The following is a 26,436-nucleotide window of genomic DNA, read 5'->3' on the forward strand; positions in this document are numbered from 1 at the left end:
ATTCGTCATCGCCATACTGGCGTATCACCTGGCGTGATGGTATGGGGTGCCATTGGTTACACGTCTCAGTCACCTCTTGTTCACATTTCAGATGTGTTACGACCTGTGGCTCTATCCTACATTCGAACCCTGCGAAACCCTACATTTCAGCAGGATAATGCACAACCGCATGTTGCAGGTCCTGTACGGGCCTTTCTGGATACAGAAAATGTTCGATTGCTGCCTTGGCCAGCACATTCTCCAGATCTCTCACCAATTGAAAACGTCTGGTCAATGGTGGCCGAGCAACTGGCTCGTCACAATCTGCCAATCACTACTCTTGATGAACTGTGGTATCGTGTTGAACCTGCATGGGCAGCTGTACCTGTACACGACATCCAAGCTCTGTTTGACTCAATGCCCAGGAGTATCAAGGTCATTATTACGGCCAGAGGTGGTTGTTCTGGGTACTGATTTCTCAGGTTCTATGCACCCAAACTGAGTGAAAAATGAAAATACATGTCAGTTCTAGTATAATATATTTGTCCAATGAATACCCGTTTATCATCTGCATTTCTTCTTGGTGTAGCAATTTTAATGGCCAGTAGTGTAATAGCAGCTTGCCAAGTAGTGGAGAAATGCAGTTCCACACCTAAAGTGTGCGAACGCACATGAGACATGCAGCTGCACCAAGACATGTGATGAACCTCCATCGCATTTCAACTGCAGTCGCACACACATGGTAAACCATCTCAGCTGCAGTTATATAAATAACTGGAGCCATGACAAGATGAGGAGCAGGAAGAGGAGGAGACACCCCTGCAAGGCTGCAATAAAAGTCGTTGTGGTTCCCTGTAACACAGAGAAAGAGGCGCCGGCAGTACCCCACTCCCCCATCGCGTTGACACTGTCCGAAGAGGGGGAAGCGTGGACGACGCTGCAACGAAGAAGAAAACGGTGGCTTCCGTGCAGTGTTGCGGAAAATCACCTATGATTCAGCTGCTGCACTCAGGTGAAGGTGGCCCTGAAGGCGGGGTTGGATGTGAAATCTACACGAGGCCCTGGCTCGCATGTCTCACACAACACAGGAAGAGGCGCCCAGCACCATGTAGGTGTGGGTAGATGCAGGAACACAGATGGTCAGTAACAAGGCCGAAGCGGAAAGGCAGGCAGCTGAAGTGGTGGCCATGAAGCTGAAGACACCTGCCCCAGCTGTGCGGGCGGACAGCATGGATGCATTTGCTACATTGGCCCTACAGAGATGCAGGAGGCTCGGGAGGTGACCATGGATAAGGAGACATCACTCTCATCTGCTGCCTCTCCAGAAGTAATGACGGCAAAAACGAAAGAAGAAGATGCGGAGCCATCGTTCGAGTATCTGCCCCTCCCAGACGAGAACAGCATGAAGACGGTGCAAAAGCCATCTCTTTCCACGATGCCACCTATCCATATCATGACTTTTCCTATCCCTTCTCTGCCATAGACATATCTAATCTCCACACCAACCCCACGGTTTCCAATGGGGGTGCGAATCCTCGAATGGGAATTCAAAGACCAGGAGTTCATCCTACGAGTGGACCTGGAATTAATAAATTCCTATCATATTTTCACCCACTGAGACTGGAAGGACATGACTGAGGAAGCGGTCAAGTTCTTCCAGGAGAGTTTACTGCCACCGGATTTTTCCACCCTCGCCAAGATGAAATTCACCCACCAGAGAAGAAGAAGAAGAAGAAGAAGAAGAAGAAGAAGACGACAGGAAACATCACTAACGACAGACTGACTGGTGCCTATGTCTCTCTATGATTTTTCAGAAAACCTTCAAGCCAATCCACTAATGAGAGGTCATCACCAACCTGACAGCAACAGGAGGATCGCCAACTTACTGTTCAAACTCCTTACAGCTTGGACCAAGGGCAGGGTCCATCAGTCAGTGTCAGCCAATCAGTCATTTCTGGAATTCAGCATAAGCAGCTGAAGCATACACATTGCTGCTGCTGCACACTGTGCTGTGACTCTTGAGTACTCATCATGTCTCGATGTCTAGCAAAAGGAGAAGTAGACATCAATGGCAGAAAGCACAGTGGTCAACTGAAGTGCCAGAAGAGGAGGCTGTTCAAGAAGACGCTGAGAGCGCCAAACTAGAAATTTTGGCAGAAGCTTCTGTCACCATAGACTAACTGCCTTCACCCAGCACTGATGAAGAAAATGCCAAAGCAGAGGTGAGAGGCGACCAGCTGCCCCTCTCGCCCATGTCGGTAGAAGATCTTCTATCATTCGTTAACTGGTAACATTTCATGGGAGGTAATCCATACCGACCTGGACTAGATAGCCAAGACAGGCTACTGTGTCAGACTGGTCAGCCAAGGCCATATTCCCCAAGACTGCATCAGAAAGAAGCATGGGCTGAGAGCAGGTGGTCAGCAGCTTCTGAGAACACACAGTCAAGAAGCCAGCCACCATGAGCAGCAGTAGAAACAGCCACTGATGCTACCACAAGCCGCTCATCTGAGGTCTGTCGCCGGCCAGGGTGGCCGAGCGGTTCTAGGCGCTACAGTCTGGAACCGCGCGACCGCTGCGATTGCAAGTTCGAATCCTGCCTCGGGCATGGATGAGTGTGATGTCCTTAGGTTAGTTAGGTTTAAGTTGTTCTAAGTTCCAGGGGACTGAGGACCTCAGAAGTTAAGTCCCATAGTGCTCAGAGCCATTTGAACCATTTTTTGAGGTATGTCCTGATAGCTCACATGTCAAGACGTGGTCAAATACTTTGAAGACATGGACTCCTTTTAGGGTACAGTTGAGCTGCACCAGCGCTCAAACTGATATACCCCACCCATTTCATATTAGAACTGTGTGACATACCACCCACACCTACTGGACGGGGATCAGATGACCACCTAGGCCTAGAAAAGATTTTGTAAGCCACAGAAGTCGTGAGGATCACCATGACTGTCGAGATAATGTTGAAGAACTTTGACAAACAACCACAGTGTTACAACTACAAAGAGTTTGGCCACATCATACGACAGTGCCGGAATGCAGTGACATACATAAAAAGTGCGGGCAAACATTACAGCAGATGAAGCCTGAGGGATCCAGAAGCTGATCCCACATTCGAAAACTACAACAGACTGCACGTGACAAGCTGGTGTGGCTGCAGCAAGTACCAACATGCTCCCTAGGAGAAATCATGTCACAAACTTGGTCACAGGTCCATCAAGCGACTGCCAGGCAGTGAAACCATTGTGCTGTGGAGGGCTCGCCCTCCACCTAATGAGAGTGGAAGTGGGTCGTGTCCTGACACTGAGTGCTGCAGCACATATTGTGGAGACATCAGAGTGGCTAGACAATCCACCGGTGCAGAGGTCGCGCCAGCTGCCACACGACCATCGAAGAAATGGGCGCCACACCATGCTCCACGACTAAGGAAGCTGCTGTGCGTGGTGCGAAGTGCGCCAAGATGTTCGCAGTAGCAGAATGCGCTGCAACCAGTCGTGAGAAGGCCGCCAACATGTGCCAGCGCAGCCACATAGACTGAACATCTAGCTACCGTCGTGACCCTTGCAAGAACGTGGGAGATCTCAGGGGCAGCTACTCAAACAGGCTGGTGGCCACAAAGGTGGCGAAACATATGATACTTTCGCCACTTACCAAGACAATAAAGGGGTTGCATGAGATCACTGAGCTGTTCAAGGAAGTCAGCTCATGGTCTCAGCCCCTCTCTCTAGAAGACTGGGGCAACGAAACAGCAGCAATCCTACGCCAGATGGAGTGCTACATTCACTTCCAAAGGAATATTGAAATACAGATGACCCCTCAGAAGCAGGTTTCTATCAAAACCTGTTCAGCTGTCATTACCTTTACAACTCATTATTCATTCATAGGGCAATACTACAAACTTTGTAGCTCTGCCTAGCACATGAGGAAATTATCTTCAGATAACCAGAGGACAATGTGTCAAGTCATACAGGAGCTCAGACTCCAAGAACCACCATCCTAAAAATCATAAATTCATAGAAGAAGTCAGATGGGAAAAGCCCTGTGGTGCTTATAAGATAAAAAATACAGACACATCAGACGCTAATCAGACAGTTTGCTCAGGAAGAGCGTCGAGTGAGGAGCTCGACAGTGGCAAAGGTTAACAAGGCAATGTGGGTGGGGAGGGGGTCTTTACCAAGGCACCTCAAAATTGTCATTTTCCTTTGTTAGGAGTAATTGGAAGTCCTGCAGCAGCACTCAAAGGCGTTCAGTACAAGAAGAGGACAAACCAACGACAGAAGTCGTCATTTTCAGCCACAAGCTGTGGTAACTGGCAATGAAAAAACAGCATCAGTACCAGCACCAGCTGTTGCCATAACAGGGCATACAGCTGGCAAACAGAGAAAAGCACGACGCACTTATGATGTAGTTATATAAGACAATAGGAAGGCGTGCTGGCCGCAGCTGAGGAAAGAGATTGCTGAGAACTCAAAATGAAGGTTCACAGCAACACTTCAGTGCATGAGGAAAGGCAATGACCATCTCTTTCCATAAATGATGACGACAGGGAACAAACAAACACTAGCTGCCTACGTCACTGCAAAGGTACCACGTACTGGATGAAGGTGGAGTGGGTATATGGTCAAAATCATCATAAGACGCCTTCCATGGATGATGGAAGTGGGAGCCTTCCTGGAAGAAACAGCAGATATGGGCCTCTATGGTGATTTTTTACTATACTAGAAGACAGATGGAACACGAGCGCCAGTGTGGCTTTTCATGGAGACATGCTGGCCGATGTGGAAAGTCTACATTTTCGGCATCAGAAGATTCTTTGATGTGGCGATAACGGTCGATCCCATGCCGTCAGAATTCGACAAATCCTCGCACTGCTTCAACTGCCAACAGTATGACATGTGATCAAGTACTGCAACAGGATCCTCGTCACATCAAATGCACTGACGCTCACACCTCCAAAGAATGCCGACAGGGAAACAAGTAAACACCACGATGCTCGAAGTATGTCGGCAAGCGTGTGGCCAGTTCGAGAAAATTTAAAATGTATGAAATGAAATGATCGTATGGCATTGTTGGCCGGGAGGCCCCTTGCGGGGAAGTTCGGCCGCCGTATCGCAAGTCCTTTTTAGTTGACGCCACTTCGGCGACTTGCACGTCAATGATGATGAAATGATGATGATGAACACACAACACCCAGTCATCACGAGGTAGAGAAAATCTCTGACCCCGCCTGGAATCGAACCCGGGACCCCGTGCGCAGGAAGCGAGAACGCTACCGCAAGACCACGAGCTGCGGACTAAAATGTATATGGAAATGCGTCAAATCCATTTGGAAAAGAAGCCAAAGAAGGAGGTTGTCGGAAAATGAACTGGTCCCAAAAGTGAAGCCAGCATTGCAACAGCAACTGGCTGACAAGATTATGACCCACAGCACAAGCAGACGAAGGCACGCAGCAGTGGTGGGGATGCGATTACGCAATCCCCTTGTGGAAGTGGGGACAGCAAATTACCCGCCAACAACGACCAGTCGAGCAAGAACGGGCTGAAGAAACAGAAAAGAGCCGCAGCACGACACAACATAACGACAGCTGCCCTACAACAAGAAAAAGACAATGCAATTCCCCACCCCAGCAAGGCACTGGAACGGATCACTCAAGAAATAATGACGCCTGGCCGACAAGTTAGATCAGTTATTGTACACACCAAGAGATCAACCACTAAATATTGGATCTAACAGAAAATCAAAAAACGTGGCACCAGCAGTTCTGGTCCGTTTTGGTTGTAAAGTGAATACCAGAAGTGCTCCCACAAGTTCCTCCACATAAATTCCTCAGTAATCAGTCAGTTCATCAGCAGACCTGGTGATGGCAGGGTGATCACTTACAGAAATATTGGAGTAGTAGTAATGGTAATAGTAATAGTAGTAGTAGTAGTAGCAACTTTATTCATCTGTAAATCCCTTTTTACAAGGATATAGGACATGTCAAAGTATTTACAAGTTTAGACCAATTTAAAATAAACTAATTCGTATACACATATATTTACAAACTTCTAGTCAGAGACAATCATTAGATTTTACTCCTGGTGTACAATACCTTTCTTACAAATAACTTATTAAATAATGTAATGCCACACTGTTCACTCATGTCTCACTATCAGTCACTGCACACACTATACATACATTGTTTCATAATACTTCACTCACTACACACACAAACACACACCCATTGAACATTGATATCCAGCAGTTCACCAATGAACTTTGAATATTTTGACTTGAAGTATGCAAGGAGAAGCTGAATAATTATAGCGAATGGACATTTTTTTTAAATAAACCATTCTGGATGAGATTTTAATGTAAATGTAATTTTATTACATTTAAAACTTGGTAAATGCATGTCATTTTAATGCACCATAAGATTTAAAGATAAAATCAAATAGGAAATGTCATTTCCTTGAATTTAGTTTTCAAGCATGTGAGTTTCATCATCTCATGATCAGTTTTTACCACTCTCTGCTTAGTTGCCTTTTTTGGTTTGGCTAAAGTGTGGGGTTTGTTGTATAAACATTGCATGTCAATAGAGACAGCCCCTAAAACATGTGTGCGGTTATACCGTTCTTCTGGGAACATACATTTTGATTGTTTAGTAGACGTCATTTTATCAGTTGTGGTTACAAAAAAGAGCTAACTGTGTGAACGTAACATTCAGCTCCATCGTGGTGCCACCATTTTAATCAAAAAATGGTTCAAATGGCTCTGAGCACTATGGGACTCAACTTCTGAGGTCATTAGTCCCCTAGAACTTAGAACTAGTTAAACCTAACTAACCTAAGGACATCACAAACATCCATGCCCGAGGCAGGATTCGAACCTGCGACCGTAGCGGTCTTGCGGTTCCAGACTGCAGCGCCTTTAACCGCACGGCCACTTCGGCCGGCCCATTTTAATCTTCAGCAGTTATGGGGCAATGATAGCGAAAATAGCAATCTTATCCCAGACTGTTACACGCTGCAATATGTGAGGTTTTCTGTGAATTTCTGTAAATTCTCACTGTCCCAATACCAGGGATACAGTTTACTGACCTTCTCACTCAAATTGTAATGAGCCTCCTTACTCATGATGACTGCTGCATTTCAGTGCTCTTCAAACAGCACTTGCATTTGTAGGTTTCTCGTTGCACATAATCTGATGCGCTGAGCTGTTGAACAACATCCTAGATTCATGTAATTTCAAATCGTCGTGTAAAATAGTCTGCACTGATTCACGACTTCACATAATTCACATGTCTTCTTGCGTATCGCCTTAGACTGCGGGTCAGCACTTGTCTTTCCCTTTTTGGAATCCTTACAGTCTTATTCGGAACAAGTGGCTTCATATGTTCAATATTTCTTCTTGCTCCTGGGAACTATCTTGGCGCTCGACTTTGGAGTGATCGTGAGAAAAAGCCTCCGAGCTGCCGTGACAGATACACTGCTCGCAAAAACGTGTCATACAAACACACGAAGTCTTACGGTCCACTGTACCATATACAGGGTGAGTCGCGTAAGACGTAACACCCCCATTATTCCGGGGGTGATTGCACGTATCGGCAGGCGGTTTTCGGCGAATCATAGCCGACTATGGGACACATACGTTGGTACATGCACAATAATCACAACGTTTATATTGACCGAGATAATGGGGCAAGTACAGGTTTTTTAAATGGGACGCTATACTTTTTATACCATCATTCGAACGCTCTGGAAAAGACGCGTATAGTGATGTAACGCATGTTGCTATTGCGATTCAAACATCACTTAAAAGATGCTGGGAAATATTGTACGATTGATAGTCGAGGCGGTCGGAAGCGGCTGCAAACTGTAAACACGCCTCGCGCGACCCGCAGGCCGAGTTGCCGTGCTCCATCAACGCCACCTCTAGGTGGCGTTGGCTCTATGCAGCATACACGGTCTACGCTACGTAGGTAAATCCTCATCCGCCCTCTTTTAAGCAAAGTTTGAATCACAATAGCAACATGTATTACACCACTATATGCGTCTTTTCCAGAGCGTTCGAATGATGGTAAAATAAGTATAGCGTCCCATTTAAAAAACATGTACTTGCCTCATTATTTCGGTCAATATAAACGTTGTGATAATTGTGCATGTACCAACGTATGTGCCCCATAGTCCGCTATGATTCGCCGAAAACCGCATGCCGATACGTGCAATCGCCCCCGGAATAAAGGGGGTGTTAGTCTTACGCGACTCACCCTGTATACTGAAATGTCGTTATATAGCAAAGCCAATGTCTGCTCATTACCTCATCTTACCAACCTATGTGAATATTGGCCATTTCAAAAATGTCCTGGTACCATGGACCACACTAGGAAAGCATTTATACAACGAAAACTATAATTAGTTACTAGTCTTAGCCCTTTACCCTATTATTCAGCTATCCCTAGCATTTACACTGCTGTCACTACCATTGCTGTTACAAATCCTATCATTACATTTGTTATTTTGTTAGTTCAGACACAGTGGCTAATGGTTTTTTATATTTAAAAAAATACTATATTTAAATTTATTATTGCCGTTGGACTTACCCTGAAACTAATTTGATCAACCACTGAGTAAGAAATATCAAGCATGCCAATACACAATTTCCTACAAATTTGCATTGACTTCATAACTGTTGGGTGGGGAAGCTCAAAGCCCATACACGATTACCGTGACTATCGAGCAATTCGTCTCTGATTAATCCCCAATGAGCGAGCTGGCACAGCGATTAGCATGCTTGACGCATGCACGACGGTTCAAATCCTCGTCCAGCCACCCACAGATTGTTTCCCGTGATTTCCCTAAGTCGCTCCAGTCAAACGTTGAGATGGTTCCTTTGAAAAGGCCACAGACAATTTCCTTCCCCGTCCTTTCGTAATCTGAGCTTTTGCTCTGTCTTTAATGACCAGACTGTCGACGGGATGTGAACTCTATAATCTTCTTTCCTTCTGATAAATCCAGAAAAAAGTACATACACTGGAGAATTAGTACGACCATTCAGTACTGGAGCACTCATTCTTTCAATGCAAGGTCCAAAGTCAGCAGGAGTTAAGGCTCGCACTTCTCGCACACAGTGCTGTGCGCCATGCCCATTTCATGTACAACAGACCAAGTATCGACAGGACGCTAATCTTCTACAAGACTAAGCACCACTTCCTCCTACTCGGAAGTTCTTACCGTTTACCGTTCTCTTCAATTGGTGTATTGTGGTATGACTTGCGCGCGCACACACACACACACACACACACACACACACACACACACACACACACACGCACGAGACGACTCACTGAGCTCTCGCAGAGTGGAATGCATAGAGTGTGTTTGTTGCAGAGGCGTGCAGCCACGCTCGCGCCCACGAGTTCTTCGCGGAGTCCATCACGGCTCCCGGCGACGCCTTCCTGGCCGTGCCCTGCGACTCGTGGGACAGCTACAAGGAGCGCAAGTGCCGCGGCCAGCCCGTGCCCATGGGCGAGCGCGTCCCCCGCACGTAAGCTGGCCCACACGGCTCCTTCTCAGTGACGTACGCGGGGCGTTCAATAAGTAATGCAACACGTTTTCTCGGCCAATTTTGGTTGAAAAAGATGCTGAGTTTTTTATGGGACACTATGGAATATTCCCGCCTTAGTCCCAATACACTACCGGCCATTAAAATTGCTACACCACGAAGATGATGTGCTACAGACGCGACATTTAACAGACAGGAAGAAGATGCTGTGATATGCAAATTATTAGCTTTTCAGAGAATTCAAACAAGGTTGGAGCCGGTGGCGACACCTACAACGTGCTGACATGAGGAAGTTTCCAACCGATTTCTCATACACAAGCAGCAGTTGACCGGCGTTGCCTGGTGAAACGTTGTTGTGATGCCTCGTGTAAGGAGGAGAAATGCGTTCCATCTCGTTTCCGACTTTGATCAAGGTCGGATTGTAGCCCATCGCGATTGCGGTTTATCGCATCGCGACATTGCTGCTCGCGTTGCTCGAGATCCAATGACTGTTAGCAGAATATGGAATCGCTGAGTTCAGGAGGGCAATACAGAACGCCGTGCTGGAGCCCAACGCCCTCGTATCACTAGCAGTCGAAATGACAGGCATCTTATCCGCATGGCTGTAACGCATCGTGCTGCCACGTCTCGATCCTTAAGTCAACAGATGGGGACGTTTGCAAAACAACAACCATCTGCACGAACAGTTCGACGACGTTTGCAGCAGCATGGACTATCAGCTCAGAGACCATGGCTGCGGTTAACCTTGACGCTGCATCATAGACAGGAGCGACTGCGATGGTGTACTCATCGACGAACCTGGGTGCTCGGATGGGAAAACATCATTTTTTCGGATGAAACCAGGTTCTGTTTACAGCATTATGATGGTCGCATCCGTGTTTGGCGACATCGCGGTGAACGCACATTGGAAGCGTGTATTCGTCATCGCCATACTGGCGTATCACCCGGCGTGATGGTATGGCGTGCCACTGGTTACACGTCTCGGTCACCCCTTGTTCGCATTGAAGGCACTCTGAACAGTGGACGTTACATTTCATATGTGTTACGACCCGTGGCTCTTCCCTTCATTCGATCCCTGTGAAACCCTACATTTCAGCAGGATAATGCACGGCCTCATGTTGCAGGTCCTGTACGGGCCTTTCTGGATACAGAAAATGTTCGACTGCTGCCCTGGTCAGCACGTTCTCCAGATCTCTCACCAATTGAAAACTTTTGGTCAATGGTGGCCGAGCAACTGGCTCGCCACAATACGCCAGTCACTACTCTTGATGAACTATGCTATCGTGTTAAAGCTGCATGTGCAGCTGTACCTGTACACGACATCCAAGCTCTGTTTGACTCTATGCCCAGGCGTATCAAGGCCGTTGTTACGGCCAGGGGTGGTTGTTCTGGGTACTGATTTCTCAGGATCTATGCACCCAAATTGCGTGAAAATGTAATCACATGTCATTTATAGTATAATATATTTGTCCAATGAATACCCGTTTATCATCTGCATTTCTTCTTGGTGTAGCAATTTTAATGGCCAGTAGTGCAGTTTCATGAAGTTCCGATAAGTGGCAGCGCTATTCGTAGCCTTCAAAATGGCTTCTGTAATGGAGGTACGTTTCCTTTGGCGGAGAACCGGAGCATCATGGTGTTCATATGCGGTTGCAGAATGTTTATGGAGAACTGGCAGTGAGCAAATGCATGGTGAGGTTTTGGCCCAGGAGTCTGTAATCGCAACCAGGTTGCGCTAACTTGTCCGATCTCTCGCGTGCCAGCCGGCCACACACAGCTGTGAATCCCTCAATGTTGGAACGTGCGGACACTCTCATTCGAGGTGAACGACAGATGGGAAACACATCGCTGGTCAACTGGATGTCTCTGTTGGTAATGCTGAGAAGCTCGTCCACTACTTGGGATACTCGAAGGAATGTATCTGCTGGGTTCCTCGCCACCTAATACAAAACCATAAAGGACAACGAAGGAGATAGTGTCGGAAGTTCCATGCGGCTTTTCACGGATGATGCTGTAGTATACAGAGAAGTCGCAGCATTAGAAAATTGCAGCGAAATGCAGGAAGATCTGCAGCGGATAGGCACTTGGTGCAGGGAGTGGCAACTGACCCTTAACATAGACAAATGTAATGTACTGCGAATACATAGAAAGAAGGATCATTTATTGTATGATTATATGATAGTGGAACAAACACTGGTAGCAGTTACTTCTGTAAAATATCTGGGAGTATGCGTACAGAACGATTTGAAGTGGAATGACCATATAAAATTAATTGTTGGTAAGGCGGGTGCCAGGTTGAGCTTCATTGGGAGAGTCCTTAGTTAATGTAGTCCATCAACAAAGGAGGTGGCTTACAATACTTGAGTATTGCTCATTAGTGTGGGTTGACAGAGGAGATGGAGAAGATCCAAAAAAGAACAGTGCGTTTCGTCACAGGGTTATTTGGTAAGCGTGATAGCTTTACGGAGATGCTTAGCAAACTCAAGTGGCAGACTCTGCAAGAGAGGCGCTCTGCATTGCGGTGTAGCTTGCTGTCCAGGTTTCGCGAGGGTGCGTTTCTGGATGAGGTATCGAATATAGTGCTTCCCCCTACTTATATCTCCCGAGGAGATCACGAATGTAAAATTAGAGAGAATCGAGCGCGCACGGAGGCTTTCCGGCAGTCGTTCTTCCCGCGAACCATACACGACTGGAACAGAAAAGGCAGGTAATGACAGTGGCACGTAAAGTGCCCTCCACCACACACCGTTGGGTGGCTTGCTGAGTATAAATGTAGATGCAGATGTAGACTCTCTGCGCGGAATTGCTTGCGCATCAGGAGGCTGATCGTGACAACTTTTTGTCGAACATCATCGCAGGCGATGAAACATGGGTTCATCACTTCGAAACGGAAACAAAGGAGCAATCGCTGTGGTGTCGCCACAGCAACTTTAACCTCTGAACTAGAAGCTCAGCCAGTGAAATCATAGTGACGGCCTTCTCGACCTCTGAAAGGGTTATTCTGTTTTTTGGCCTCCCTCATGGTGTAACGATCAGCTCGGAAGTGTAATGTGCTACACTCACGAAATTGAAGAAACGACTTCAGCGTGTTCTCGTCGCAAGAATACAAACGAATTTCTCTACAACAACGCAAGGGCTCACGCATGTCTGCGCACACGAGAGGAGCTCACAAAATTTCATTGGACTGTTCTTCCTCGTCCTCCCTATAGCTCAGATCTTGCACCTTTCGACTTCCATCTGTTTGGCCCACTGAAGAAAGAACTCTGCTGAAAGCAGCGCGTGGATGACGGGGAGGTTACTGATGCAGCAAAACACTGACTCCGACATTGACCAACAGAGCGGTACCATGCGGGCATACAGGCTCTAGGCTCTCACAGTAACGTGGCGTAGGGCAGTCACATGAATGGAGATTATGTTGAAAAATATGATTTTGTAGCCGAAAGAGTGGGGAATAATATAGTTTATTAAATTCCTGAATAAAACCAACCTGGTTTCAGAGAAAAAGTGTTGCATTTCTTGTTGAGAGCCCCTCGTAATTCAGTCGGGTTCTCAACTCTTTTCATCAACCAAAGATTGACTGGAAGCACTCGATCTGCTTTAAATCGACTCCTTCAGATCTAGTACCCTTGTTCATCATAACCGAAATTTTCATATACCATAAAACTTCGTTCTAGTATAACGTCACACACTCAGCTAAAGCCTAAAAATTTTTGAAATTATGCATCTCTTTTCGTACCTTTCGCTTTACCCAAGCCGTCCGAGGTGGCCGAGCGGTTCTAGGCGCTACAGTCTGGAATAGCGCGACCGCTACGGTCGCAGATTCGAATCCTGCCTCGAGCATGGATGTGTGTGATGTCCTTAGGTTTGTTAGGTTTAAGTAGTTCTAAGTTCTACGGGACTGACGACCTCATAAGTGAAGTCTCATAGTGCTCAGAGCCATTTGAGCTTAACCCAAATTGACTACGTCATCTTCCTCCGTGTAAAGCAAGTTTTCATTTTTGGTTTCCTTCTCAGAAATTTTTTCCCAATATTACTTATATTTATTACAAGGACCCCCTCTCATTCACACTGATGTAATAGGTTTTGTGTGTGTGTGTGTGTGTAGGGGGGGGGGAGGAGGTGGGGGGCGGGGGGGGGGGGGCTATGTACCTTTCATGAACTAATCCCACAGCCTAAAGTAAGTGCAGCGTTCAACTCATTTTTGACTCTTTAAAAAGCGTTTTGAAGCAACTGTCGTATCTCAGTCATTGTATGAACTGAAAATACCTCGATAGAGGTAACTTGTTACATATGCAAAACGATATTTTAGTTCTATCAATTAATTGAAACATCGGTAGAAATGTATTGATAACTTTTGCAATAATTTGCTAGGGCAAAACACGATTCCTCAAATTTTGGTAGAGGGTGTTCATTTTAACTGAAAACATTGAAAAATTTCTAAAATTTGTTTGTCTCGCAGCGGGACATTCAATGATACCTCAGTCGACCGCGCCCCCGTGATTGCGAGGTGGGGGGGGGGGGGGCAGCTTTAAAATACTCAGTGGGAACCACAGTTTTTTATTGCAGATTACGATTCTGCGGCAGATACGGGGGTTCTTACTGAAGAGTTCAGCCGACCCATCTTCCGGGGAATATTAGATCTAGATGATATGTCACCGAATGACTAGAATGTGTGGGAGCCTCATCATGATGGAAGAACCTCCACATCCTTCTACAGCCAATAAGGCTGGAAGCTCATTTTCAAGAAAGTGTAGAAAACAGCACTTTATAAGACGATGCAGTAAGGCCGAATAAACTGATCATAGCGGGCATCATGGCACTCCACACATTTACAGAGGAGCATTCTTGAAAATGTCTCTCCCACAAACGCATGTGGAGTTTTACACCAATATAAGTTACGATTCTTACTGATAACATCACCAGTGAAAGTGACTTCGTTGTTAAGCAATATTAATAGTATTACTATGCTATTTGAAATTCACCATCGGCCAAATCCCAATCGTCTACCTTCATCCCCTTCTCGACGGTGTTGAATCCGTTGTAGATAATGATAGAGGCCGTGCGTACATAATGTGGAACATTATTTGTGGCGTGCACGTGGGGGTTTTTTAGATTAGGCTCCTCCCCACAGGAAACAAACCGATGGCCTGAAAAATTACCAGTTCATGACACCGATGTGGTTGTGCCAACTGTAAAAATTGTTGTTCGCCTAAACAGGTCATTCCAAAAGATTTAAATATGCTAAATCTCATGTTAGTAAATTGTCGAAGTGTCTGTAGAAAGATCCCCGAGTTACTCTCCGAAATAAACAGTAGCAATGCCAGTATTGTATTAGGTACCGAAAGCTGGTTGAAATCAGACATAAATAGCAGTGAAATTTTGTACTCGGATTAGACAATTTTTAGGAAGGACTGATACTATGGGAGGTGGTGTGTTCATTGCAGTTAAAAGCTGTTTAAACGCAGTTGGGATCGATACTGGGTTGGACTGTGAATTAGTCTGGATAAAGCTGTCAATCAGACAAGGATTGTATTAGGATGTTTTTATAGACCAGCAGCATCAGCAACAAACGTCGCAGAACGTTTCAGGGAAAGTCTTGAGTACATAGGAAGTAAGTATTCAAATTATCAATTAGTTATAGGTGGAGACTTGAATCTGGCATTCATTGACTGGGAAAATTACACGTTTATCACAGGGGGCAGAAGAAAAGACTCGTGTGAAGCGCTCTCAACATACAACCTTGAGCATTTGGTTAGAAAACCAACTCGAGGTGGGAACATATTAGATACCATGGTGACAAACAAACCTGATATTTTTGAGGAAGTTGATCTGGAAGAAGGTATTAGCGACCATAATGTCACTGTGGCTTCTATGTCAGTGGAAGTTGCAAAAAAAACAAAGAAACAGCGTAGAGTTTTCTTGTTTGGGAAAGCAAATAAAAGTGTCATTAATGAATATCTTCATTGTCAGCTCCAAGCATTCACCGCGGTACACAAAGACATTGAGCATCTTTGGTCGGAATTTAAAAGTATTATCCACCACGTGCTAGAGAAGTATGTGCCTGGCACAAATATAGGGGAGGGAAAGGATCCACCTTGGTACAACAAACATATTAGGAAGTTGCTGAGAAAGCAGAGAATTTTGCACAGTCGTTTTAAACGTAGTCACTGCCCCACTGACAAATATAAATTATGCGAAATGAAAGCAGCTGTCAAAAGGTCAATGAGAGATTCTTTTTAACAAATTTGAAAGCAATGTTTTATATGCAGATTGTAAAAATACCCCCAAAAAATTTTGGTCGTACGTAAAATCTATGAGTGCTACAAATAATTCAATACCTTCTCTTCCTGACAGTACTGGTAATGTAACGGTTGATGATAAACAGAAGGCCGAAATTCTAAACCTAGCTTTCAAAAACTCGTTTACGGTAGAGGACTGCAGCACCATTCCCCCTTTCAATTATCGAATACACGCAAGGATGGCTGACATAGTGTTTAGTGTAACTGGGATTGTAAAATAGTTAAGATCCTTAGACGCCAGGAATGCATCTGGCCCGGACAGTATCCGCGTAAGATTATATGTTGACTATGCTACAAATATAGCACCATTCTTATCCATTATCTATCAGAGATCATTGGAACAGCGGAAAGTTCCACGGATCTGGAAGAAGACCCAGGTCATGGCAATCTAAAAAAAGGGTAGAAAATCGGATGCACATAATTACCGGCACTACTGACATCAGTTTGTTGTAGAATCCTGGAACATATTTTGTGTTCAGACATAATGACCTTTCTAGACTATGCTGCAATATTTCTCGACTTTCGAAAGGCGTTCGACTCAGCTCGGCACTATCGCTTGCTCCAAAAAGTACGCGCTTACGGTCTATCCGATGACATATGCGGTTGGATAGAAAGTTTTCTAACAGACAGTGAACAGTATGTCGTCCTGAATGGGGTGACTTCAACAGAAAGAAGCGTAACTTCAGGTGCGCCCCAGGTCAGCCTAATAGGTCCACTGCTTTTTACGATCTGGTCGATGGTATTGACAGCGGCATTAGACTGTTTGCCGATGACGCTGTAGTCTACAGGAAAGTAGTAGTACACGAAAGTTGTGAACAAATCAATGACGATTTGCAGAAAATAAATGCGTGGTGTAATGACTGGCAGTTATCTCTCAATATTAGTAAGTGTAACCTACTGCGTATAACAAGGTGAAAATCCCCATTAATGTACGAGTACAAAATAAATGTCCAGTCTTTGGAAGCGTAACATCCGTCAAGTATCTGGGTGTGACTATTCGAAATGATCTCAAATGGAATGATCAGATTAGAAATGTAACGGGCAAGGCGAACTCCAGATTGCGGTTTATTGGTAGAATCCTGAAGCGATGCAGTCCTTCAACAAAGGAAATTGCTTACAATACGTTAGTTCGTCAAGTCATAGAGTATTGTTCGTCTGTATGGGACTCTTTATCAGTTGGGTCTGATTCAAGAGACTGAGAAGGCCCAAAGAAGAGCGGCAAGATTCGTGACTGGTACATTTAGCCATCGCGAAAACGTTACAAATCTCCTAGAAAGTTTGAAGTGGGAAACGGAAAGGGCTGCTCACTAAATTCCGAAATCCGATCTTCGCCGATGATGTAGAGCATATATGATTACTACCAACTTTCAAATCGCGCAATGATCATCATTCAAAGATAAGGGAAATTAGATCTCGTACTGAGGCGTTCAGACAGTCGCTTTTCCCTCGCGTGATCCGCGAGTGGAACAGAGGGGGGAAATATGACTGGCGCGAGTTGTTCCCTCCGCCACACACCGCTTGGTGGCTAGCGGAGTATATATGTAGATGTAGATTTATACACGTACAAATTCCAAATATAGAATACGTCAGCACACTCAGCGTCTGTAAATACATGTGGCACGCTTAAACGAAACAATATAATTGATCAATATATCACAGTTGAAAAATTCAGTTATGAGAATAGACGCACAATTTCGCAACTTGAACCTCAAAACAAAAGTGATAATTAATACATAAACCCATAGCAGCATACCCGCATGAGGAATGAAAATTCCTTTCTCTGAGCAGCAGTATGTCTGCAACCAATAAAAAAAAAACTGACACGTTGTATGAAATGTTTTATTCGAATTAGTCCTTACTGCCAATTTCTAAGATATTGACTATGCTTCCTGAAACACCTCGATTTGCATGTGAACACAGCCAGCAATCTGAGAGTCCCTGTATTCTATTTTGATGTACTGAATCTCACTTAAAACTGATCTTCAGCGTAATTTGAAATTGTATTACAAGATAATTAGTTTCAAAAGATATTTTGTAATCTTTGGCACATGAGCTGGTTGACATGATGAGAATGATGCCACAAGCCACCATTTTAAGGTAGGCTACCTCAGCTGACGTGGGCTGATGCCTGATACTAACAGAGTGACGAGAAATCGATGGTGGTTGGCTTGACAGCTGTAGCTGTGTTTCACGACAGATGGCACTGTATTTTCATATATGAGTAACGGTATTGTGGAAGAACTTGTGGCTGTTACAGCAGAGAGCTTCAGACGATATCTCCTTCCTCTTCTTAAACAGACTACGTGCTGATAGCCACCATGACGATTGCGGCTTTAGGACACTGACATCCAGCCATTCAACTACAAACAGTTTATTATGAATCACATTGGGAGAGGTTGAAGAATCACATTACGTATCTCTACTAGGATGATAAGCATTGAAGAAACATGATAAGCTATACCACCACAGGAGCTATATGCTTAGTGGCTTTGCATTCCTTACGACATGCTGTGAATAACGTGTGGTGCCGAACTTCACTAAGATAATGGATCACTCTGACTTGGTAGCAGCCATAAAAATCAAGAAATGTGACATCCTAGCAACAGTATGGAAGAGAACACTTCACTCACTTGCCTGTAAGTGACTAACAAAGAAAAATTCAAATAATGTCTACAGCTGGCTAACCACATCATGGACGTATGAATGAACTGATGGTTGACACCTAGGCGGCAGTGGACTCTGCATAGAGGGAGACCAACAGATGTCGTATACCGAAATTCAAGCGTATGATAGAGAGACTATCTTCCATTGCTCCCTCCGAGACTATCATTAATCTCACGACCAAGCAAGTGAGAGTGGTTCAGTTCTTAAGAGAGCACTCTATATTGCACATATCCCTAAATCAGTACCTGACACGGACATCATTAGTGCAGTACAACAGGTAGCTGCTCGACTTCCACATGGAGCAGCTGAAAAAGTACATCGCAAAACCTGTCGTGCTCTCACATGAACAAAACCTGTGAAACTGAACATCTCTAGCAGGGAGAAGGCAGTCATGTGGGGACTGAGAGAAGATCCAGATATTGTGGTCTTACCAGCCGACAAATGAAATGGAAGTGTGGTCCTAACTCACCAGGTTTACATTTACACTATGTGAGAGGCCTCCTACAAGACGGTAAGTACTGGAAGATTGACGCTGATATTATCAAGAGGCTGGAAAGGAAGACAAAGAATCTGGCTCGCCAGATCAAGTTGTTAAGAAGCTACGACAGAGAGCACTGGTTCCACCGAGACTTTATGAACTTCTAAAGGTTCACAAACATTGGATGCCTTTATACCCCACTGTCAGTAACACTGGTGCCCCAACGTACTCCCTCCCTAAATACCTGAAGTATATTTGTAGCTCCTACGTCAGGAAATGTCCGTATCACATTCGCAACTCCATGGATTTTGTTAGATGTCTTAAAAACTTTAGGGATTCCAATATGCTTGTGAGCTTCGACATTGTCTCCCTTTTCACCAGAGTTCTTCTACAGGAATCCTTGAGAGCTATTGGCCAGAGATTTTATCTAGAGAAACCAGATTTTTAAAGCATGTCTCAACATCAACATATGGTACCGGTACTTTCTTTGCAGCGCTGGTTACTATGAGCAGAAGGAAATAGCCGTGGGGAGTCCAATGTCATCACTTGTTGCCAACATGTATATGGGACATTTCGAAGAGGAAGCACTGGAGTAGCTCAATAGAAATCAAACTGACTTTTCTTCAGTATGCTGATGACATCTTTGTGATATGGCCACATGGAAGAGTCCAGTTAAATTATTTCCTCATACATCTCAATTGTATACACCAGAACATCAGTTTTAGCATGGAAATCGAAGTGGGTGGATTCCTCCCTTTCTGAATGTCCTGACAAAAAGAACGACACTTGGAGCCACAATATATACCATAAGGAGGTGCACATTGGCGTATACCTACAGGTAGACAGGTGTTCACACCCAACATGGACGAATGGAGTGCTCAAAACATTGTTACACAGCGCTCATACCATCTTGGACAGTGACAGCTTCAACACGAATATGAACATCTGAGGACAGGGTTCCACAAGAACAGCTACACAGAGTGACAAATTCAGAGAGCCCTACAGCATATACAGACTCTACAACAGGCGGAAACAGAAGAGGAACTGTGGGAATATGTGGCCACTCCATTTTTTGTGGCCACCAGCATGCGTCCCCGGACGCAAAAAAAGGCTGGAGCAACGAGTTGAAGGGAGGGAGTGCGATAGAGGATACTAGTTGCATGCTCACTCCTTGACGTGAGTGGAGGGGCAGGTTGTAGGGAGGAGGAGCAGGGATAACACCCAATGTCAGCTCCGAGGTAGTTAGTTCATCAGTGCACCAGATGATCTTGAAACGTTGTGCCTGTTGGACGCTGATACCTGATCATTCACCCATGAACTATTTCATCGTGAACTATGCTGCAAGAAGTTGGAGAATCACATATTATTCATTGTTGTCTACAGCAGCTTTCTAATGCTTGGCAGCACGAAAGGTGTATATCCTCTTTCTACAACTTGATGTAAACAGAACTCGCCCCCATCATATGTTTCTGATGCTATCCGAGGATGATTTGTGTGAATAGAATGAACAAAAGTCTATGTTTACTGACATGCATATGATCTCTGACTTTGAGAATTCAGTGCAGTATGAACCTCTCATATGCTGCAATCAGAACACCTGGATAATTTCCTGAGGAATCACCCTCCACTAAGTTTTCACACAAGTGCACAAAGAATCAATGGTAATTGCAGATAAGTAGCTGGCCAACTATGTACTGTTACAAGAGCATGAAATACTGGGGGAAACTCCTGTACGGAATAAAAATGGTATGCCATAAGGAAGCCTTCGGTAATCTGGGGTTAATCCCTAAATTTTTCTTCTGTCCTGCTGGAAGCCCAAATAAGTAAAGCTGTTATCAACCTGGAGGCTGGGTTGAATGCCACAGTGCTTTACTAGGCATGGTCTTACTGAAGGTGGTATATCCTTTTCTTCCTCTAACTTCTGAACTAACTTTCTAAAGGGGATCTACAGTTTAATGTTGACTCCCAATAATGGCGAAGCTTGGCATTTTTCACATTAACAGTACTTTGCTTGAGGTGGGAGAAGCAATATATGTGTATATATTGTTGAATTTGTAAAAAAGAGATTTTGGTATTGTAACATGGTGGGGAAAGTTTTGGAAATTTAGATCTCTTAGAATGTTATTTTAATGCTTTTCTGAGCATTTTAGATATTTGAAAGCATCATGTTTAATATCGCTTCAACTGCAGCAAAATTTCCATCTCAAAATCTGCAGATCTGATTAATTTTTGTCAAATGTAACATTACAGCATACCAGTGTGTGTGTGTGTGTGTGTGTGTGTGTGTGTGTGTGTGTGTTGTGTGTTTTTATTTACTCCAGCAGCTATGTAAATGCATTGTCAAAGGTGTTAATGACATAAGCCACATTTGAGCAATGAAATGAATCAGTAGTAACATGTGAAAATTTGTGTCGGACTGGGACTCAAACCTGGATTTCCCACTTAACATGAGCATTTGCCTTAACCGTATGGATCATCCTAACACACTTCCTGTCTGAGCCAAATTCCCAGCCTGTTACACACTCAAGGCACAAAAGAATTAAACACATTAGCAGTCAGTGACCATTGATTTATATTAATGGAGTAATTCAAAAATTTGTGCCAGACCAGCACTCGAGCCTGAATTTTGCACTTGACACTAGTGGTCACCTTAACCACCTCAGTCATCCAAATGCCCTTCCTGTCTGACCAAATTCCCAGCCTGTCACACTACAGACATAGCGTCGCCTACCCATGAACCCATTACTAGCAGTTACTGATTCCTGAAAGAGACCGGTCATGGTGTATCATATTATATTATGTATACCGGGTGCCTCTCCCATCAGGCACACTTTCTCTGGTGTTTCAACAAATGTTTTCAGTTTCGTTCCTGCAGTTCTAGCTGGAATTAGACCAAACAAATACTGCACATTAAGTCTCTCATGTGACGTCCAGTTTTGATGGAAATGAAATGACTTTAAATCAGAATTTTAAGTGCCCATTAGAAGAGCTGTCCCAAATTAGTCTACCACGATGTTCATTTCATCAACATATATTAACAGGGAAAATAAAACATTAAGAATAACCTAGAACACCAGTGGTGACAGAGCACTACTGTTGAGTGGTGGTAGCAGTTAGCATAGGCCAGGCCAGAGCAGTCACTGCTGGAGTACTCATTATTCTTCTCGTTTTACTGTTCCTGTTAATACATGTCAATAAAACGAATATCACACTAGACTAATTTGGGAGCACTCTATCAAATAGGGACGTAAAATTCTGATTTTAATTTTATTTGCTTTGTAACATGAAACAAACCAACGCTTACTGCCAACACTGGGCATTGCATGAAAGACATGATGAACAGTGTGTATCATAAGGTGACGACAACTACAGGTCCTTTCTTTCAGTGTAGAGCAGTGTGCGATTTTCAGGGGGGGATGGGGGGATTTCCCCCCCCCCCCCCTCTGCATCAGACCACCCCCTCCTCTGGTTTTAGTTTATGCATCCCAACCTGGGATGTTTATTTCCCACGCACTGGAGTAAAACTTTACATATAATTTAAATTTGTGAAGCCGAACACTCAAAGCTTTTAATACAGTCTTACTATTAATATGTTTGCTTATTAATTTTGAGAAAATGGTATGTAGTAGGTAAGCATTTCAAAACATTTAGAACTAAACGAAACGCCGTAGCATACCACAATGTTCCAAGACGTCGCCCCAGCGTAAATGAGGCTTTAGAGCCAGGTCTGTATTGTATGGTGAATGTGTTGCGTACGAAACTAAAACCTGCAATCAGATCCAAACGTCGTGGAAAACTGTGAAGAGGTGTCATCCTGCAGCAAGATAACGCTCGCCCACATTCTGCCAAACGAACAACTGACGCAATAAAGGAGTTTAGATTCGAGGTGCTGCAACATCCACCATACAGTCCAGACCTGGCTGCAAGCGATTTTCACGTTTGGACCCTTAACGGAAGCACTACAGGGAAGAAGATTTGAAAGTGATGGAGACGTCATTGCTGCGGTGCAAAATTGGTTACAGATGCAACCGATAAACGTATTTTCTGATGAAATAAAAAAAACTTGTAAAACGTCAGGAAAACTGCATTGAAGTCCAGGGAGGTTACGTAGAAAAATAACGCATGTTTCAATTTTCTATCATCAGAATAAGTACAGCTTTTCACAAATGTGCCTTTACTTTTTGAATTCCCCTCGTATACCTGCATGTAGATGATTTTGTTAATAAGCTTTACCTATAATGTACTTTTAAATATATAACAAGGGATCGCTTTTCTGATAGTGCTTATGCGTGAATAGTGAGTTTCGGCATTAGCATCTATTTACAAATAACTGTTTAACCATAGGTAGCGCCATGGTCCGAGCTAGTAACATATATAATTATACTAACACCCTAAGTCATCCCCCCCCACTGGTAAAAGCACAAATCGAACACTGGTGTAGAGCCACCCCATGCCCAGCCCCTTATGGGAATCATGAACTGCAAGTAATCATGCTACATCAGTAGTGTGTAACAGGCTCAAAATTTGAGTCAGATGGGAAACATGCTTGGATGGCCGAGGCAGTTAAGGTGACCTCTTGTGTTAAGCGGGATATTTAGATTCGAGTCCCAAGTCAGAACAAATTTTCACCTGTTGCTTAACGTAAAAGAGAAGCCTTGGAAAAAAGACAATGTATGCCTCAGAAAACCCTATTGGCTAAATTTAGATATTCTGTGTTCGAGGACTGCTGTATGAGCATTATGCTGCCACCATCGTACACTGATCAGCCAGAAGATTACAACTACCGACCTACTATTGACATAAACCCACCCAGGCGATAGCTGCATCACCTGGCAATGAATCGCTGCTAGTCAGACATACTTACAGAGCATGTAATATCAGTGAGTGTGCTTTCCGTGTATAGAGTGGGGAAGGCGCACTATCTACCTGAGTTTGACTGAGGGCAGATTGTGGTGGCCTGCAGGCTTGGCACAAGCATTTCGGAAACTGCACGACTTATCGGGTGTTCAACGTGTGCTGTGGTGAGTGTCATTGACACATGGCGAAACCAAGGCAAAACCACATCCAGATGCAGTAGGGTTGGGTGGTCATCCCTCATTACATATCATAGGCTTGGGGACTGGTAAAACAGAACAGGCAGAGAACTGTGGTGGAACTAACTTTAATACTACTAATGACGGGCCTTCACAGCCGACAACCCATGTGTGTGCCAATGTTAACACCACGACTGAAATGGGCATCGGTGTAGAGGCAGAGCATTGTACGGTCTGACGAATCCCGATACCTTCCCATCGTGCCAATGGGAGGGCACAAATCCATCGTCTTGCAGAGGAACAGCTCCTAGACACCTGTACTACAGGACGGAGACAAAGTGGTGGTGCCTCCATTATGCTCTGGGGAACATTCATTTGGGCATCCATGGGCCTACTGGACCTAGTGCAGGGCACCATGATGGTCAAGGAGTGTCACACAGTTGTTGCAGACCATGCACACCCATTCACTATGATCATGTCTCCTGGCAGCATTGGCATTTTACAAGATACTGCACCATGTCACAAGGCCATAACTGTGATTGAGTGGTTTGAGGAACATAGTGGTGAGTTCCACTTGATGTGCTGGCCCTCCAACTTGCCAGATCTGAACCTTTTCAAACACATCTGGTATGCAATTGAACGTGGCCTCAGAGCTCGTCGCCTCCATCCCCAGAATTTACAGAAATTAGGTAACTTGTATGTGCAGATGTGATGCCAGATCAGTCCGGTAGCCTCCCAAGGTCATGATGTGTCGCTGCTGTTATCCGTGCTGGAGGTAGACATACTGACTATTAGGTAGGTGGTCACAATGTTCTGACTGGTCAATGTATATCTGTTGTAGGAATCATAAAAAAAAGGGGGGGGGCAAGAGCAGCTATGGCATGTATAGGAAAATCTGGACAGTAATTTTTACCTTGCTCAACATGCGAATGGAATAGGAAAGAAAACTGATAGTGGCACAATGTACCCTCTGCCATGTATTGTACAGTTTCTTGTGAAGTCTTTATGTCAATGCAGATATAGAATGAACACCAGAAATGTCCTTGTGTTTACTGTCGATCGAATTCACCTTTTCGACTTGTAGTTGGAACCTGCAGAATAGTGTATACCTTTTCACAAAATGATTGAAGAAGTGTAATCGAAGGGCAAATCATTCTTCCATCCAGTCCAGGATCTACTAACAGGCTGTGACAGTCTACTTTCTAAAAAAAAGTCCGTTTTATCAATCAAAAATGGTTGGGAACCAGAGTTAGATTCCCAAAATGCTCAATGTCCTACATATAGTTCACATACCACAGATCGTTTTGAATGCCCTTTTCTGGCCAAAGAATATAGAATATTCCTTGTGAATGCACAGAGTTGCATCAAATCGGATATCATAGGACATAATAAAATGAAACTTTGTAAAGTAAACAGGCTTTCACTTTCGAGTGTCAGAGATGATGGACATTATTCTTACGGTAATAGGCTTACATTTCATGTAAGGGTGTCAGATTGAGGAGTGACGAGGGAGAGCAATTGCATGCCTGGTGTGTAGAGAAGGAAAGAGTGTAATTTGTTCTACAGCCAAGTTACCTAACTGACTAAGGTTACCATATTTTCAAATGAAAAAACCGAGGGATATTACAAACCATCTTCTTGTGAACCACAATGGCTTACTGTTTTACAGATCATATTTCTCGCTTCCTTGAATTATCTTAAGCAAATCACAATACTGAGCACAACTAAAGTCTTAATAGTTGTAACTGACTATCAGCAAGTTTTTTATACATTGTACAGAAAGTCTTTTTCTTTCATAAGTGTGTATTTAATATGGAAAATATCCTTTCCAGATCTGCATTGTGGGCAGGGACTGCAAAAAAAGTATTGGACAGTTTTCATCTCCAGAACAAATGTTCATGAAGTCACACCACCTGACAGAAAGTTTCTTCCAAAAATATTCATCTGGTTTCCAATTTTAGCTGTTCACTTAGAAACATTTTTAGGCGATTTACTTCATCAAACATTTCACTGTCATCCAGAAGAACATTTCTATTTCCCAAAAAGGCTACAGCATTTTCCCTCACTTTCCCAATTAAGTTCTTTGCTAAGAGTTAACCTATCAAATACAGTTAATTTATGATAACACCTCATCCATTTGCTAATATAATGACCAGAGACAGAATAAAAAGCATTCATATCCGAACACATTAACAAGTTAGTCATTGTGGCATTTGAATAAGACAGCTCCTACTTTTATGGGAACAAAGTTATTTTTAGCATTCTCTTGTAGACTTTGTGACGTTTGCCTGCTTTAATTCTTCGTTGGTGGTCCTTGGTGTCGACCGACGTACTGCGGTGCTACACTGTCTGAAAGATAGGGGCATATAAGTTTGACACTGACTATGTAAATCATGTAGTCAATAGTTGCACGGATGCGTTTCACAGTTTTTTAGTTTC

The 26,436-nt window shown here is 44.1% G+C and overlaps 1 protein-coding gene across 1 annotated transcript in view; it reads left to right on the forward strand.

Annotated features, from left to right (window-relative positions):
• The window catches only part of LOC126195010 (pancreatic triacylglycerol lipase-like), a 190,853-nt gene that overhangs the window by 150,090 nt on the left and 14,327 nt on the right, over window positions 1-26,436 (forward strand). Inside the window, exon 7 of the mRNA XM_049933436.1 lies at window positions 9,349-9,505. Coding sequence (XP_049789393.1) covers window positions 9,349-9,505 — 157 coding nt within the window. The remainder of the gene's footprint in view (window positions 1-9,348; window positions 9,506-26,436) is intronic.

This window comes from Schistocerca nitens, chromosome 7 (genome assembly GCF_023898315.1).
Source record: "Schistocerca nitens isolate TAMUIC-IGC-003100 chromosome 7, iqSchNite1.1, whole genome shotgun sequence".
NCBI lineage: Eukaryota > Metazoa > Arthropoda > Insecta > Orthoptera > Acrididae > Schistocerca > Schistocerca nitens.